We start from the raw sequence: 15,431 nt of genomic DNA on the forward strand, positions 1-15,431 counted from the left end.
CGGTCCCTGTGCTTTGCTAAGCTTGTTCTAAGTTGGTGCTTTAGACCACTGAGCCATCTCACCAGCCCCGATATGGTCTTGATAAATTGCTCAGATGTGATTTAAATTTGAAGGCCGCCTGCCTCAGCCTCCCACTACAGGGATTATAGATGTACGCCACCACAGCTGGTTGTCATTTGTCTTCTTTCACATGTTTGTCTTAGCATTGTACCCTAAAGTTCCAGGGCCAGTAATTCTAAATGTTTGTTGAATCAATGAATGGGTGTGAGACCTCCTTGAAGTCATACATATAAAATGCATCTCAGGGCCGGGGAGATAGCTTGGTGGGCTAAGTGCCTGCTCAGGCAAGCACAAGGTCCAGGGTTTGATCCCTGGCACCACATACCATGCCGGCCCTGCCCCCAGGTGTGCTGAGCCAGACACCGAGACTAGGTGTGGTGGCACATGCCTGTAGTCCCAGCACTGGGGAGGCTGAGACAAGAGGATCACTAGGAGTCCGCAGCTCAGACTCATAGTGAGACCCCATACCAAATAAATAAGATTATAAATAAATTAATAAACACAATGCATCTCACCAAGTCTAGCATGTAAGTGCTCCACAGAGAGGTATGGCTACATTCCTCCAGTATTCATTCTCCCTTCCCGTAACAGTGGAGGTTTTAGCTGGGCATGTGGCAACACAGCATAAGGACTACATCTCCCTTCCAGTGTGATAGCGCATGCCCAATTACTCAGGAGGACTGCTGTCAGTCTGAAGCTAGCCTGGACTACACAGTGAGACCCTGTCTCAAAAATCCAAACCCAAAACCAAACACAGAAAACCTTGTAGCTGGGACAGGTAGGTGACTAGTTCCAGGCTGAAGGGAAATGAGAATGTGTAACTTCTCAGCTGGTTTTCACAGGAGCCAGCCGACCCCCACAGTTCTCTTTTGCTCCTGGGAGTACAGATAGGAAGCCAGGATGGCCCCGTGGCACTTTCACGTACACAGAATTTGATGGGGGCTGGGGAGATGGCTCAGCGGAATAAGCGCTTCCCTGGCAAGTGCAAGGGCCTGAGTTCAATCCCCAGTTCTGAAAAAAAAAAAAAAAAAAAAGAATTTGATGGAAAATGGGTGTTATCTCAGTGTGTGAATGAAGCCACCTTCTGGGGAAGGGTGACCTGGCTTCTGATGGCTTCCCAGGTCACAGCTGTCACATCCACACTTGAAGGGAAGAAAAACCTTTCCTCCCCATCCTATTTAGCCTTGTTATTGGGCTGTTTGGTCCCCATGGCCTTTCTGCATGATTTTTTCCATTCTCCCCAAGGTTTCCCCAGTTCTGTGACCCCTTCCCTGCCACTTCTCAAGTCCCGTCACTCACTCATCCTCCTCCTCGGCCCCCTGCAGCCTCTGCTCCTTCTGCTGCTGCCGGCAGATGAGGACGCCCGTGGCGGCCACTGCTGTAGCAATGATGGCGGCAATGATGCCCCCGATGATGCCTCCAGTGGCTCCCGCGCCTGCTGTGTTGGGTGTCTCTGCAAGGACAAGGACAGTGTGAGGGGTCTTGGGCAGGAAGCTCCCCATTCCCAGCCCCACTCCTAAGTCACCCCCATCTGCCTACCTCCTTTTCATTCAACCAATCCTCAAGGAGCACGGGGCACTACCATGCCATCTCCACCCCCATGAGATTTAGGTTCTGGGGGGGTGGGCGGGAGACAATAGCAAACAAACACATGGGCCATCTCACCTGTGGGGTGGGAGTCAGTGATAAAGAAGAAAAACATGGAGTGGGGAGCGCAGACCCCTAAAGGTAGACAGAACTTGCTGTGTGGGGACATTTGGTCAGAGACCCTAGGGAGAGGAGGGCACAGAGAAGAACGCAGAGCTGCTGCAAGTGTCCTGAGGCAGCGTCCTGGGGCTTGCAGGGAACAGCAAGGCAAGTGTGGGGCTGTGGCTGAGGGAGGAGGAAGATGAAGGGAAGGCAGGAAGGGTTAAGCTGAAAGGTGGAGAACTGGGGGAAGATTCTGGCCCAAGAAAGAGTCCCTCATCAAAACAGGGCTTGGAGGTCTCCCCTAGACTGATGGGAGGAGGAGTGGGCAGCTGCAGCCCAGCCTTTCCTCTCTGCTACACCCGCCTGCCTCTTCTTGGGAGCAGGGGCCCATTTACTTGCCAGCTTCTGCAGCCAACTGTGTGGCCCCAGGCCAGGCACACAGTAGGTGTTTGGCAGATGTTTAAGGTCGGCAGCATGGACTGCTCGGCACATAGATAAGCTTGCTGGCCCCACCTCCCAGCCTGGAGACGGGGTGGGCAGAGGAAGTACAGTGGTGAGAGAGGCCCCAGGCACCTCCCATACCACCCCATCATCCAGATGAGGAGAGGAAGCTCCCAGGAGATGCTGTCTGCACCCTACTTCCAGCTTTGGGCCCCAGCCGCTTCTGCCAGAGGGCTTCAGACTGGAGGGGTCACAGAGTCATGGTCCTCAGTCCTCACACCGTCATCCTGGGCATGGGGCTCTTCCACAGGCACAGAGGTGGTACTGCCAGATCCATTAGGGCTACCATTGTGTCCCTAGCTTGGGGTGGTCCAGCTCTGCACATGTAAGTTGGGCCAGTTGAAGAAATACACAGATCCAGCCCCTGGTGCTGAAGTCTCTGGCACTCTGGAGTCTATCACAGGCAAGTCCCCCAGGCACCCGAATCCCCAGAGGTGGCTCTGCACTGAAGGCCTCCCTCCTTGACACAGATCAAAGTGGCCCCTCATAGTCTAAGAGGCCCTGGAGGCCTGAGACAGGAAGCTCAGGTGGGTCACAGCCGGTTCCTCCCTGTCCCTAAGCCACCCTCCTGGTGCTCCGTTCTACAGCTGGGTGCAGTGGGGACATTCCTGAGATCAGCCACAGTCCCGAGGCTTGGAGCAAGGGGGGGAGGGGCCCCTGGATGACATGGGGGGCTCTCCCAGAAGCCCTAGCTCCCATGCCCATCATATAACCCAAGAACAGAGCATGGTGAGCAGCCCTCCCTTCCCAACGTCCTCAGCAACCTAGAAGTCTAGCTTGTGCTGTGTGAGGACCATACTGCAGTCTTTGCCCTCCTGAGAAAGCGGGGACCTGCCCTTGCTCCCCTCACTGTAGGGTCCTATGTTAGGGTACCTTGCTCTCCATGGGGAGCCCAGGGCTCCAATCTGCCTGACCCTTTACCTCTGTCTTGGGTCCCAGGAGCCAGACCCCCCAGTCCTGTAAGCCCTGGAGCCATCGACCCAATTCCTAGTGCTGGTAAACCTCAGGGCTCTGTGGGTCCTTCTCCAGCCCTGGGACTGGCAGTCTGTCCCACCTGCTCTTCCCCAGAACCCGAAGAGGGGATCCTCAGATGTATTACAAGACACCCTGAAGTTTTCTTCCAAGGCATTTATTAACTCCTGAGTGCCACAGGGCCAGGGTCAGGCTGGGGCCACAAATGTGTCTCTTGAGGGGGAGGGTCCTCTCTTGTCCTCGACTCCATCTGAACTCCCCACTTCCCATGCAACCCTGGGGCAGAGAAGTCCAGTGCGCGGCTCCACCTCCTTCAGTCCAAGATGGAGATAGGAGGTGACAACCAGCTGTCAGCTTGGGCCAGCCGGACAGACCTGTCCAACCAGTCTGTGGCCCTCCTGGGCTGCGGCTGGGGCAAGAGGCTGTGTCTCTCTCTGTCCCTTGTCTCTGGGTCACACGTAAACTGCCCGCCGCGAGATGAGGGAGCCATCCAGGTGCGACTCCATGTCGTCCTTGAGGGAGGAGGCCGGAGGCAACATAAGGCCTTCCTCTGGCTTCTCCTCTTCCTCCTCTTCGTCTTCCTCCTCCTCCTTGCCGTCGGGCCTCAAGGGACCAGGCGCAGTCGGAGTCCAAAACACAGGGCCCCCATTCCCAAATATCTGAGTCTTCCCATCATTCGATACCCTGTCGCCATCACGGCCGCTGCCTCCAACTCCGCCTGCTCCTCCAGGGCTCTTCCTCCTCTTCCTCGCCCTCAGCAGGAGGAAGGCGATGGAACTCGCAGCCAGGAGGAACAACACCAGCAGCACCCCGCCCACAGCCCCCCACACCAGCGGGCCCTTGTCTCGGGAAGAGGCCTGGGGGGTGTCTGAGGAGAGAGGAGGAGGAGAGAGAAAGAGAGAGAGAGAGACAGAGGTCAAGAGCGCGTGTTTGGGGTGAGGCCACAGACGCATGTTAGTGACAGGCTGGGAGAAGGATCGAGGAGGTGGTGATACCCAGAGCAGGGGCTCCCCAGTTCAGATCTGCACCCACACTGTCCCTCAATTTAGATGGCTGTGCCACAGCTGCGCACCAGGCACAGTGCTTGCCTAGCACATGCGAGGCCCTGGGTTCCGTCCCCAGCACCACAAAGAAGAAAACAAAAATTACAATTGCTGGACAACATTTCACAAACCAGGCAATTTCACTTAAAAGCTCAGACTTAAGTGCAGTACTGGGGACAAAGCCCAGGGCCTCCTTTTTTTTAGTGTATGTGCTGCCGAAGCGAGCACTCCAGGGCCTTCTTATTGAGCTACAGCTTCAGTCCTTTTGTACTTTGAGTATGTTCTTATTAAACTGCCCAGCCTGGACTTCAACTTGCACCCTCCTGCCTCAGCCTCCCAGAGTGTGGGGATTACAAGGAGCCTGGTTTCAGATTTCTCTTAAGGCGGGGAAATATCTGATGGGCCAACACAGATGGCCCACAGATGACTGACAGGCAGGAGGGCAAAGTTCTCACAGACCCCCCTGAGGCTGGAGGCAGGGTCTCAGCGGGTGTGAGGCTCCCCGCACTTGGAGAAGGGTGCGGCCCCAAAGTACAAGGCAGGGCTGTGTGACTTCCTTGCCTCTTCTCTGGCCTAGTGGCTTACATTTCCATAGCAGCTGAGTGGGAGGCAGAGAGGAAGCCAGAGAGTGCCAGGAGGGACAGAGCGGGACCCCCAGTGCTGCCCTGGAGCTTCTCAAGCTCCTCCCCCACTTCTGCAAGACTGGAGCTGGGGGCTTTGGTCCTGCACATGTGCACAAGGAGGGGCTGGGGTACTGGTCTGAGGACCTCTGTTTCTGGTCATTTCTTTGTGTATACCATTTGGAGACAGGGTCTTACTGTTTCTAGGCTGGCCTTGGGCTCGTGGACTCAAGTGACCCTCCTGCCTTAGCCTCCCAAGTGCTGAGGTGACAGGTGTGTGCCACTGGTGTGCCTGACCTTACAGCATATTTTTCAGAATGTCGCCAACTTTATGTGTGTGTATATGTGCGTGCATGTGCGCGTGCGTGCGTGCGTGTGTGTGTGTGGTGTTTGTGCATGCTATGTAAGTTCTCTGCCGCTGGGCCACACCCCTGGTCCTACAGTGGTGGTTTTCAAACAAGGGACCATGATTCAGCATGCTGCAAGATCTGTTTGGTTATTTTCAAATATCATTAAAGAGGGGGCCTGCCCCTTAGCTCAGTTTTTTAAGTGGCTGCTTCAACAAAGCAGTCAGGCTCAGGTTGCTGTGGTTCGATCCCCACAACTCAAGCCAGCCAATCATGCCCTGAAGGCATTCGGAGCAAAAAAAAAAAAAAAAAAAAAAAACACAAATATCATTAAAGAAAAAATAAAAAGAAAGAAAGAAAGAAAAAGTTGGGTGTGGTGGTGCACACCTGCACTCCTACCACTTGGAGGCTGAGGCAGGAAGATTGTGAGGAAGGAGTTCAAGTCCACCCTGAGCTACATAGTGAGTTTAGAACCAGTCTGAACCACATAACAAGACCCTGTCTCAAAAAAATGGGAGTAAAAAAAAAAAAAAGAAACTATTGACTGGGGGCCCTAAACCAGGCCTTCCACATCTGCAGGATCAAGAATATTTCTGTATGGAAATGTACAGATTGTTTTCCTACATAATGCCGCATAACACCTATTTTCATGGTATCTACATTGGCTTAGGTCTGGGAAATCACTCAAGGGTTCACAGGAGGAGGGTATGAGGGTCTGTGCAAACACCATCTTGGAAAAGGTGTAGTCTCCACATTTGGGGCATACTCCTGTAATCCTAGCATTCAGGAAGTTGAGGCAGGAGGATCACAGTCAGTTTGAGGCCAGCCTAGTCACATACTGAGCTCAAAACCACCGTAAATTGCATGATAAGACACTATCTCAAAAGAAAAAGAAAGGCAAAGTCCAATCTGCAGAGATATAGAAGTTCACTGTCTATCTACACCTACATGCTGGATTGAGGCAAGAAACACGTTTCTTAGTGGCAATTTGGGTCAGTAGCACCTGCGGCCTTCCTGCTAGGACATGCTGCTTCGGACCTGCAGTCTGAGCCTGCCCGAGGGCCTGTGGGTCCGGTGTGCTGGGGGACATCCGCCCCAAGGCACAGCAGGGGGCCACTGTTTGCCCTGGTGTGAGCCCCGGAGCGGGTTTCAGTGACAGCATGTATATCTGCATCTGTGTGTGCCTGGGACTGAGGATCAGTGTCCTCACCTGTGTCCTTGTGTGGCTGGGTCTCTAGCCTGGGACTGGCTTCTGGGGCCACCATTCCCATGCTGTGCTCCCATGTGGGCATGTGGGTGGTGTATGCGGTGGCCTGAGACCACCATTCCTGTGCTGTGCTCCCATGTGGGCATGTGGGTGGAGTGCGCAGTGGCCTGAGGCTGGGCTAAGAACATCTCTTTCCAGGTTTGTGTGGCTCTCTTGGGCTCTGGCCAGTGTCACGGCTTTGTTCTGTGTGTCTTGGCGGGAGCTGCTCTCTCCTGGGTGTGTGTCTTGGTGACAATGGTTCGTGTGTGTAGGGTTACACCAGGTGAGAGTCTGTCTAGATTCCCACGCTTCTCTGTCACAGGACTCGTGGCCCTGGTATTTCTGCAGATTGGGTTCTGAGGGCCGTGGTTCTGACTGCAAGACTCAAAGCCCCAGACCCAAGGGACAATGACGGGGGCAAAAGATGGGGCTCTGCACACTCGGCCCCGACCCACTTACCTCGGACCAAGACGACCTGCTCGGCATGGCCTGTGCCCACAGCGTTGGTGACTGTGCAGATGAAGGTGGTGTTGACCAGTCGGTCCACAGAGTGCACAAACAGCTGGGAGCTCTTATTCACCGCGGAGGCTGGCAAGGTGCCTGAAGGCCTGGGTGTGGGGCAAAGGGAGGGGACAGCAGGGTCCACAGGGGGGAAGAGGCCAGTCCTGATGACACAGGTTTAGAACCCACTGCCAGGGCCTGGATTCACCCTGAAGACCCTAGATGCCAGCCCTCGTCCCTCAGCCTGGGCTCCTCCCTCAGCCCCAGGAAAGGGTTTGAGACCCAAGAATCTGAAACCTTCAATCCTCCTTCCTGAGGTCCAGGCATCTTGGACCCCGGCCCCTTCTCCCTCAGACCTGGGTTCTGGTCCCCTGAACTCACGTGCTCCAGCGGTAGTCTGTGGGCTTTGGGTTGCTGCGGACGTCGCAGTTCAGGATGGCCTCGGTGCGGCCCAGGTACCAGTTGTCATCATAGCCGGAGATGGAAACCTCGGGGGGGTCTGGGGAAGATACACAGGCTCAGGGATGGAGAATCCCCATGGGGTGGACAGTTAAGAAGCTGGACGGGAATCCTAAAACATGGTGGGTGGCCAGAGACACACAGGATGAAATAGTCTGGGCCATGTGTCACTATGCCTGACCCCTGTGGCATCGTCACTTAGGGCAGACAGTGCCGAGGGGTGGCAGCACGTGTAACTGTACGTAGAGGGGCGTGTTATTTGTAACACGCAGAGTAGAGGAAACAGGAAAGTGGATTTCAAACCAGTGTGCGGAAGGAAATCAGAACAGACCGGGTGCCGGGAGTCAGTGGGGGTCAGGCTTGGGGCCTCAATGCAGACACAGGCATCAGGGCAGGGGCACCGAACACCGAGCTGTGCGTGGGGTGCCCGGGGCAGTTCACACTTGTCAGGCTCCCAGTGAGGAGTGCTAGAAGGCCCAGAGGGAGTCCTAACTAACTGGGAGGCTGAGGCAAGAGAATGGCAAGTTTGAGCCCGGCCCGGGCAGCCTTGAGAGACACTGTCTCCAAAGAAAAAGCAAGCAGGGCTGGGGATGTAGCTCTGTGGTCCATCACCCCTAGGTTTGGTCCCTAGTATCAAAAAAACCAAACAGCGCTAGGTGGCCCAGAGGTGATAGTCAAGGATACTGTCACAAGCAGTTCCTGGAGGAGCTGGTCTAGAAGACACAGCAGGGGCCTGAGCCACCAAGGCCCAGAGCCTGTGGGGCAGTCCATATAGATGTACCAGGGTGAGGAGTGTTGACAGTGCTGAGGCGGGCAGTGTACACCACGGCCCGGGAGAGTTGATAAGGAGGGAACCAGCTGCGTGCTGTTACAGAAGAGCCTGGCAGGTGGCATCTGCCACTTTTCTAGGGGCTCAGGAACCCCCCACTAGTATCAAGCTACCAACAAGATGTTGCTCAGTGTGCGGAATTAGGAAGCAATGTGATAAACTGGTTCTTTTTGTTTTTCTTTCTTTTTGAGACAGGGTCTGGCTATGCAGTTCAGGCTGGCCTTGAACTCTCATGGTAACCCAGGCTGCTCTTAAGCTCACAGTGACCCTCCTGTCTCAGCCTCCTGAGTGCTGGGATTACAGATGTGTGCCACCACTCGGCTGCGGGTTGGCTCTCACAAGCTCATTTCAGCTGAGCAGTGCTGATAAAAGCCCAGTGAAGCAAGAGTAGATGACAAGCTGCTGCCTGTGGGAGCCAGTGCAGACCACAGGAAGGAGGCGGTGCAGAACTTGGCCAGGAAACTGTGCAGACAGCGGGGACAGTACAGGTGGCATGGGGTCGGCTGTGACACTCACAGCGCACAGAGAGGATCACAGGCAGCAGCACCGGCTCCTGGAAGGTCTCATGTTTCACTTTACAGGTGATCTGGACGCCATCCGTTCGGCCTAGGGGCACCATGGTGTAGCGGCTGGTGACGGTGACTGTGCCCGCCTGGGGTCCTGCCTCCTGGCTGTCTCTGGCCTCCCCATCCAGGGTTGAGATCCAGGTGATTTGTGCAGGGGGGCGGCCCCCCATGGAGATACAGCGGGCCACTGGGACAGGATCCAGGCTGAGCGTGACCTCCTGGGCTTCCGCGTGGTTCTGGGGCTGGGCTGGGGGAATGAACATGGGGGGCAATTTATTCCTGTGCAGCAGTCACTTAACAAACCCTTCACAGGGAGCAGGACAGTCAGGCCCCACCTCCTGGGCTCAGACCCCAGCTCTGCTGCTCGGCAGCTCAGCAGCTCTGGCCAGTCCCTTCACCAGTTGGTACCTCAGCGTCCTCGTGTCAGATGGAAATGACAAATGTCCTGCCCTGTGTACGACTATAGGACTGGAAATCTGAAGCAGGAGGATCATTGTGAGTTCAAGGCCAGCCTGGGCTACATAGTAAGACCCTGCCTCAAAAAATAAAACCAAACAAATCCCCACTCCATGGGATGGTTATGGGCAGCAAAGCAGACTTCTCTGGGATTAGGTCCAGGCCTGGCACACACAGTACTACCCGAGTACTGCCCATTCTCCCATGTTGTCCCCTCCCCTCTGATCCCCACATGGGACAATGGCCCAATGTAGCCATTTATCTGTCTTTTTCACTCAACTCTCTTGGAAAACCCAGAAAAATCCTGAGGAGAGCAGGAAAGCAAAGTCTCCTAAGAGAAGCAGCAACTCAGGCTGACCTAGGGGTCTACAACCCTGCTGTCCCCAGGGTTCTGACTGGCATCTCCAGCTGCCTCTAGACCTGTCCCTGTGCATTCCTCCAATGGCTCTGATGTGGCGACTGTGCCCCAACCACCTCACCAGAGCCCCTGGGGGTCCCCAGACAGCAGGAAGCCGTGAGCCCGGGGAGCTGGCATGGGCCGCCCACAGCTGACAGTGCCCACTGCTAGGTCCCAGGTGCCAGCCCAAGTCTTGCCTCCTCAAGAGGACGTCCCTGTGCTGTTCAGTGTCCCCAGTGTCTGAGCGGAAAGCTTTTTCACTTTCAGTACCTACAAAGCCTGGTACCTGGCAGTTGTTCTTAAGTTTTTATTGCTTTGGGTTTTGGGATTGGGTGTTGCTTTGTAGCTCAGGATGGCCTCAAACTCACCGTGATCCTCCTGTTTCAGCCTCCCAAGTACTTTCCTGCTTCAGAGAGGGCCCCTCAGTCCCCATCCATCCCTGGAATGCACAGGGTTGGTGCCCACCTTCCTCTGCTCCTGTCTAGGACTTGTCCAGGAACCTCCCTTGATAGCCAACATGTCGCAGGGCCCAATTTCCTTTCTCTCAGCCTCTGTCTCCTGCCCCCCATGACCCCCAGGTTGATGCGTCCTTCCCGCTCACTACCCATGTAGCTTCTGATCTCAGGACAAGTCTTCACTCGGATCCCCCACCAGCTCTGACTCTACCTCCTCCATTCACTCCACCCTGTACTCACAGTTCTGTACCCCGCTCCCTCCCTTCCTTCTAGATGTGTCCTGCCACAGGGCCTTTGCATGCACCCTTCCTACCACCTAGATTTCTCCTCTCTTAGATATCTACCAGGCTCCATGCCCTCCTTTTAGTTTTTGCTTAAAAATCAGCAGATATCCCTAGCTAAGACTGCAACCTGTCCCGCTCAACTTTCCTAGCGCCTAAAACTGCCAGCCTGGTTTTATTATTTATTTATTTGGTACTGGAGATTGAGCTCAGCACCTTTGCACTAAACTATACTTCCCCCCTCCCATCTTTTATTTTGACACAAGGTCTCACTAAATTGCCTGGGGTGACCTCAAACTTGGAATCCACCTGCCTCAGCCTCCCAGAGTGATGGGATTACAGGCTGGTGGAACTAGGCCCATTATTTACACGCTCTCTGCCTACTGACTGCAGCATGAGCGCCAGGAGGGCAGGGAGTTCTGCCTCAGCTCATCACCCTGAAAGCCTAGGAAAGCACCTGGCAGGTGCGCAAAAAAATGTGCTGATCTTGCATTACTGCCTGCTGTATCCGCAGCACCCAGAGAAGCGCCTGGGACACAGTAGGTGCTTAATGAACACCTGCCAACAGAGTGATGTCACTGGGAGAGCCACTCTTGACGTAGGCCACAGAGAGATGGATGGGGAAGGGGTGCTCCTGCGAAGCGCCCCACTGCTCACCGAGGACTCGGAGCCAGGTCACCCCCGAGCGGGTGCCTTTTGGGAAGGTGGCGAACTCGCAGGTGTAGTTTCCCTCGTCCTCCAGGCGCAGGTCTCGGATAGCCAGCGTGGCATCGTACAGGTTGGTCTTGGCTCCCTGGCCAGCTCTGACAAAGGCCAGGCGCTCCTGGCTGGCCTGCTGGTTGGGGAAGTGGGTGCCGAAGTTGGGGTGGAAGGCAGCCACGGAGACTCCGTTCAGGCGGTGCCAGGTCACCTGCGTGACGTTCACGTTCTGGGTGTGTGGCAGCAGATGACACGGCAGCTCCACAGTGCTACCCAGCTGGCCCTGCACCTCGGGAAGCACTTGGACCTGCATGTCCTGGGCTCCTGAGGGGAGAAGAAGGCGAGGCTGGTGGCACAGAGACCTCCACGCCAGGCAGGACTAGCCAGAAGGTCTGTGCCAAGGACAAGGGGCGTATCCTCGCAGTGGCCAGCTAGAAAGGCCATTTTAGGGACAATTAGGGAAATTCAAGTCTAGGCTGGTGAGTAGAAAGACCACACTCTCCATCACACGCTTGCACCAGGACACAGGGTCCCCCAACGAACAACACCTGATCTCTAGGGGGAGCCCTACATTTCACTGTGACACCAGCTACATGCCACAGTGGTGTTGGGTCCTGCAGGTCCATGGCTCAGTTCCCAAGACTACTGTCCCACTCCTATGTGACAACTGAAGGCTCCTGGCTGGGGTTTTTTCTTTTAGTGAGGGGGTAGTTTTGAGACTAAAACACGTTGGCGGGGCTGGTGAGATGGCTCAGTGGTCTAAAGCACCTACTTAGAACAAGCTTAGCAAAAAAGCACAGGGACCATGGTTCAATCCCCCAGCACCACATGCCAGCCAGCCCCGCCCCCTGGTGGGCTGAGCTGGCCACAAACACACACATAAATAAATAAAATTAAAAAAAAACAAACAAACCACGATGGCCATAAACTCAGGCTGGCCTCAAACTCACAAAGATCCTCCTGTCTCAACCTCCAAAATGCTGGGATCACAGGAGTGCATCACCACCATATCTGGCTGTGTGTTTTTTAGGCAGTGCCCCTGTGTTTCCTAGGCTGGTTCTGAACTTTCGGGCTCAAGAGATCTTCCTGGCTCAGCCTCCGAAGCAGCTGGGACTAAAAGCACATGCTACCCTCCCTAGCTTCCATTAATTTGTTTAACCGGCTCTCAGAATTCAGGAAAACAGTTCCCTGCCTTATTGTAGAGGTTATAATGAAGAATAAAGATGAAGAGGCCCACAGGACAAGGCGTGGGGGGAGCCTGCAGCTTCCTGCCCAGGGCGGTGGTGCCTATCTCTTGGGACTCCAAGTGTAAAGCTAGCTATTCGGGAAACTGGCTGCTGGGTGTTCTCTTTTCCTTCAGTCCTAGAGACCGAACCCAGAGGCTTTGCCAGGAGCTACAACTCTCCTTATCTGCCTCTGCCTCCCAGGGGGCTGGGATTATAGATCATCGCTATCTCAGCCCCTTTGGGTTTTTTCAGATCCTTTTGGAAACCTCACTGGAGATCAACTCTGCCTCAGAAATTCTGCCCCAACCCCAAAATCCTGTCTTGTCTCACTGGGGATCAGTCCCCATCCTGAGGTTCCCTGGGGTCCTGACAGTGAACTTCTGTGCACACCCATGATCCCAGCACTGAGGGAGGCTGAGGCAGAAAGAACCAGTTTGAGTCTAGCCTGAGCCGTTTACCCACTTAGTAAGACTCTTTAAAAAAAAAAAAAAAAAGGTTGAGGGCATAGCGCACTGTGGAAGTCTGGGGTTCATCCCTAGTACTGGAGGAAAAAAGACACTATTTATTAACACTACGGAGAGTTGAAGGATTTTAGGAGTTACACACCAGGAATTATTTCATAAAGTCATAATGAGATTACATGTTATTATGGAATTACTGGTAATGTTCTTTAGGCATGAAAATTAAGTTGTGGTTACGCAGAATACCTGTTGCCCGGAGCACAGAGGGTTGAAGGATTGTGGCTGCAAAGTGCTCGGACAGCTGCTCAGCACAAACTCCTCACCAGAGTCATTTGTAATGTGTACAGTGCCACGGCCTTCAGTGTAGCTCCGGGGTTGTGGGCTCCTTGCCAGGCAGTTTTAGGGCACTTTTTCAGTGTCCCCATAAGAAACTCTCACTCTCATTCAGTAGTCACTTGGGATCTACCTTCTTCTTTTTTTTGTAGTACTGGGGATTGAACTCAGGACCCTGCACTTGCCAGGCAAGCGCTTATTCTACTGAGCCATCTCCCTGGGGCTGGGATCCACCTTCTGGATGTAGATCTCAATACCTCATCCTTTGGCTGTCTATGGACTTGTCTATGCTAGACTTGGCATATAACATGACCTCTGACCTTTAGCTCCTGGTACCTTTATTTACTTTTTAAAGACAGTATTTTATTCTTATGTATTTGGTACACAGTCTTACTCTGCAGCTCAGACTCATGGTGATCCTCCTGTTTACAGGCTCCCCAGTGCTGGGATTACAGGTATGCACCACCATGCCCAATCTCTGTGGCCTGCTCAGTATGCCTACAGGCGGGGCTGGCGCGGCATGTGGTGCCAGGGATCGAACCCCCATCCCTGCACCTGCCTAAGCAGGCGCTTAGTCTGCTGAGCTATCTCGCCTGCCCTGGTGTCTTCATTTTACATCACAAGTCCTTTCTCTTCTTTGAGATACAGTCTGGCTATACAGTTCATTCTGGCTTTGACCTTTATGTAGCCAGGCTGGCCTCAAACTCTTGGTGATCCCCTTGTCTCAGTTTCCAAGTACTGAGATTACAGGCATGCGCCACCATGCCCAGCTTTCTTTCTCTTTTCCATCTTCTCTTCCTTTTTCCCTTCTCTTCATTTCTTTTCTGCAGTGTTGGCGGTGGAACCCCAGGCCTCAGGTATGCCAGGCAAGGGCTATACCACTGAGCTACATCCTCAAACAATTCCTCACTTCTAGCACCAAGCAGGACAAGGAGGGCTTTCTAGACAGTGTGAGGCTGCACAGCGTGGTGACGACGGGCACAGACTTTGTGGTTCTGAGTCCTAGCTTTCCCTCTTCCTGGCTGTGTGGCCTGACACGAATCACTCATCCTCTCTGTGCCTCGGTTTCCCAGCTGTAAAAGGAGGATAATAATAGGGTCCTATGTCCTAGGGGTTGTTATGAGGGTTCAACAATATTTGGAGAGCACTAATAGGGCCTCAGGAAGCTGGAGATCAGAGCTTGTTCAATAAACACCATGAGGTTGCTGTAATTACAAATGGCCCTTGATGCTCTGCCCTGAGTTGTGGCAGGGCCCAGGGACGGCGAGAGCATGCACAGCCCTGGCTCCATGTGCAAAGGAAACTGGGAGACATCACCAGATGGCCCTCGTGGGGATCCAGGCAGTCCAGGCAGGAGTGCCAAGGACAAGGACCATCCCAGGAGCACTGAGAAGAGACCATGAGTGAAGGTCTCCAAGTGACACACACACAGCACATCATGTATGCGTCACACTCAAGCCACCTTGCAAAGGGGGACGCGTCCTCTGCAGGGGATGGAAGTTAGGTGTAGTGCATCACAAATCCTACACTCCCTCCCCCTTGCTTACTGAGCCGAGCGACCTGCTTCCCATGCCCAGCCTCCTCCATGTGTAACACAAGGGCTCCTGAAAATCCCAGCCCCCCTGTGCTTTCTGTGGAACCCAGCACGGTGCATCGAGCCCGAGGAGTCAGTGCTGCTGCTACTGCATTTGGCTCTTCGTGTGTTTGCTGGGATGCACAGGGGGTTCATTTATTCTATTTTTTTTAGCTCTAGAGATTGACCCCAGGGTTTCTATACTCAGCTACATCCCCACTCCATTTTAATTATCAGGTAGGGTCTTGCTAAATTCTTAAGGTGCCCAGGCCAGGTTTCAACTTGGGATCTTCCTGCCTCAGCTTCCCTGAGTGCTACGGTTACAGGTATGAACCACCAGCCCTGACAGCACAAAAACCAAAAAAACAAAAAAATAAACCAAATCCAGACAAAACCAACGATATGAGGCTCCTGGAATTCAGTTGGGTTAAAGAAAGGCCTCCCTCCCAGACAAGGGCTTCCTCTGGGCTTCCCTGAAGCCCTTAGAATCCTGTCACCCTAGGGTGCCCAAGGGGAAGGACACTCCAGAAAAGGCTGTTGGGGGGGGGGGAGGCCTGCCCACTAGCTCAGTTGATTAAGTGCCTGCTTAAACACAGCAGTCAGGCTCAAGATGCTCTGGTTCGAACCCAGTTTCTCACAGGAAACCAGAAATGCCCTCAAGGCATCTTCAGGCCTCCAAAAACAAAACAAAAACAAAAACCCTTCAGCCCTTTTTAT

General features: G+C 54.0%; 1 protein-coding gene across 3 annotated transcripts in view; it reads right to left on the reverse strand.

Moving 5' to 3' along the window:
• The window catches only part of Nectin2 (nectin cell adhesion molecule 2), a 26,765-nt gene that overhangs the window by 4,408 nt on the left and 6,926 nt on the right, over positions 1–15,431 (reverse strand). For 2 of the 3 annotated variants that reach the window (XM_004644324.2, XM_023704502.1), the window contains exons 2-6: positions 11,080–11,445; positions 8,784–9,080; positions 7,361–7,478; positions 6,938–7,086; positions 1,360–1,513 (exon numbers count right to left, since the gene is read on the reverse strand). In XM_004644324.2, coding sequence (XP_004644381.1) covers positions 1,360–1,513; positions 6,938–7,086; positions 7,361–7,478; positions 8,784–9,080; positions 11,080–11,445 — 1,084 coding nt within the window. Of the gene's footprint in view, positions 1–1,359; positions 1,514–3,369; positions 4,091–6,937; positions 7,087–7,360; positions 7,479–8,783; positions 9,081–11,079; positions 11,446–15,431 lie in introns of those variants that run through there. The other variant, XM_023704503.1, reaches the window with a different exon arrangement.

This window comes from Octodon degus, unplaced genomic scaffold (assembly GCF_000260255.1).
Source record: "Octodon degus isolate 3935 unplaced genomic scaffold, OctDeg1.0 scaffold00197, whole genome shotgun sequence".
In the NCBI taxonomy this organism is placed as follows: domain Eukaryota; kingdom Metazoa; phylum Chordata; class Mammalia; order Rodentia; family Octodontidae; genus Octodon; species Octodon degus.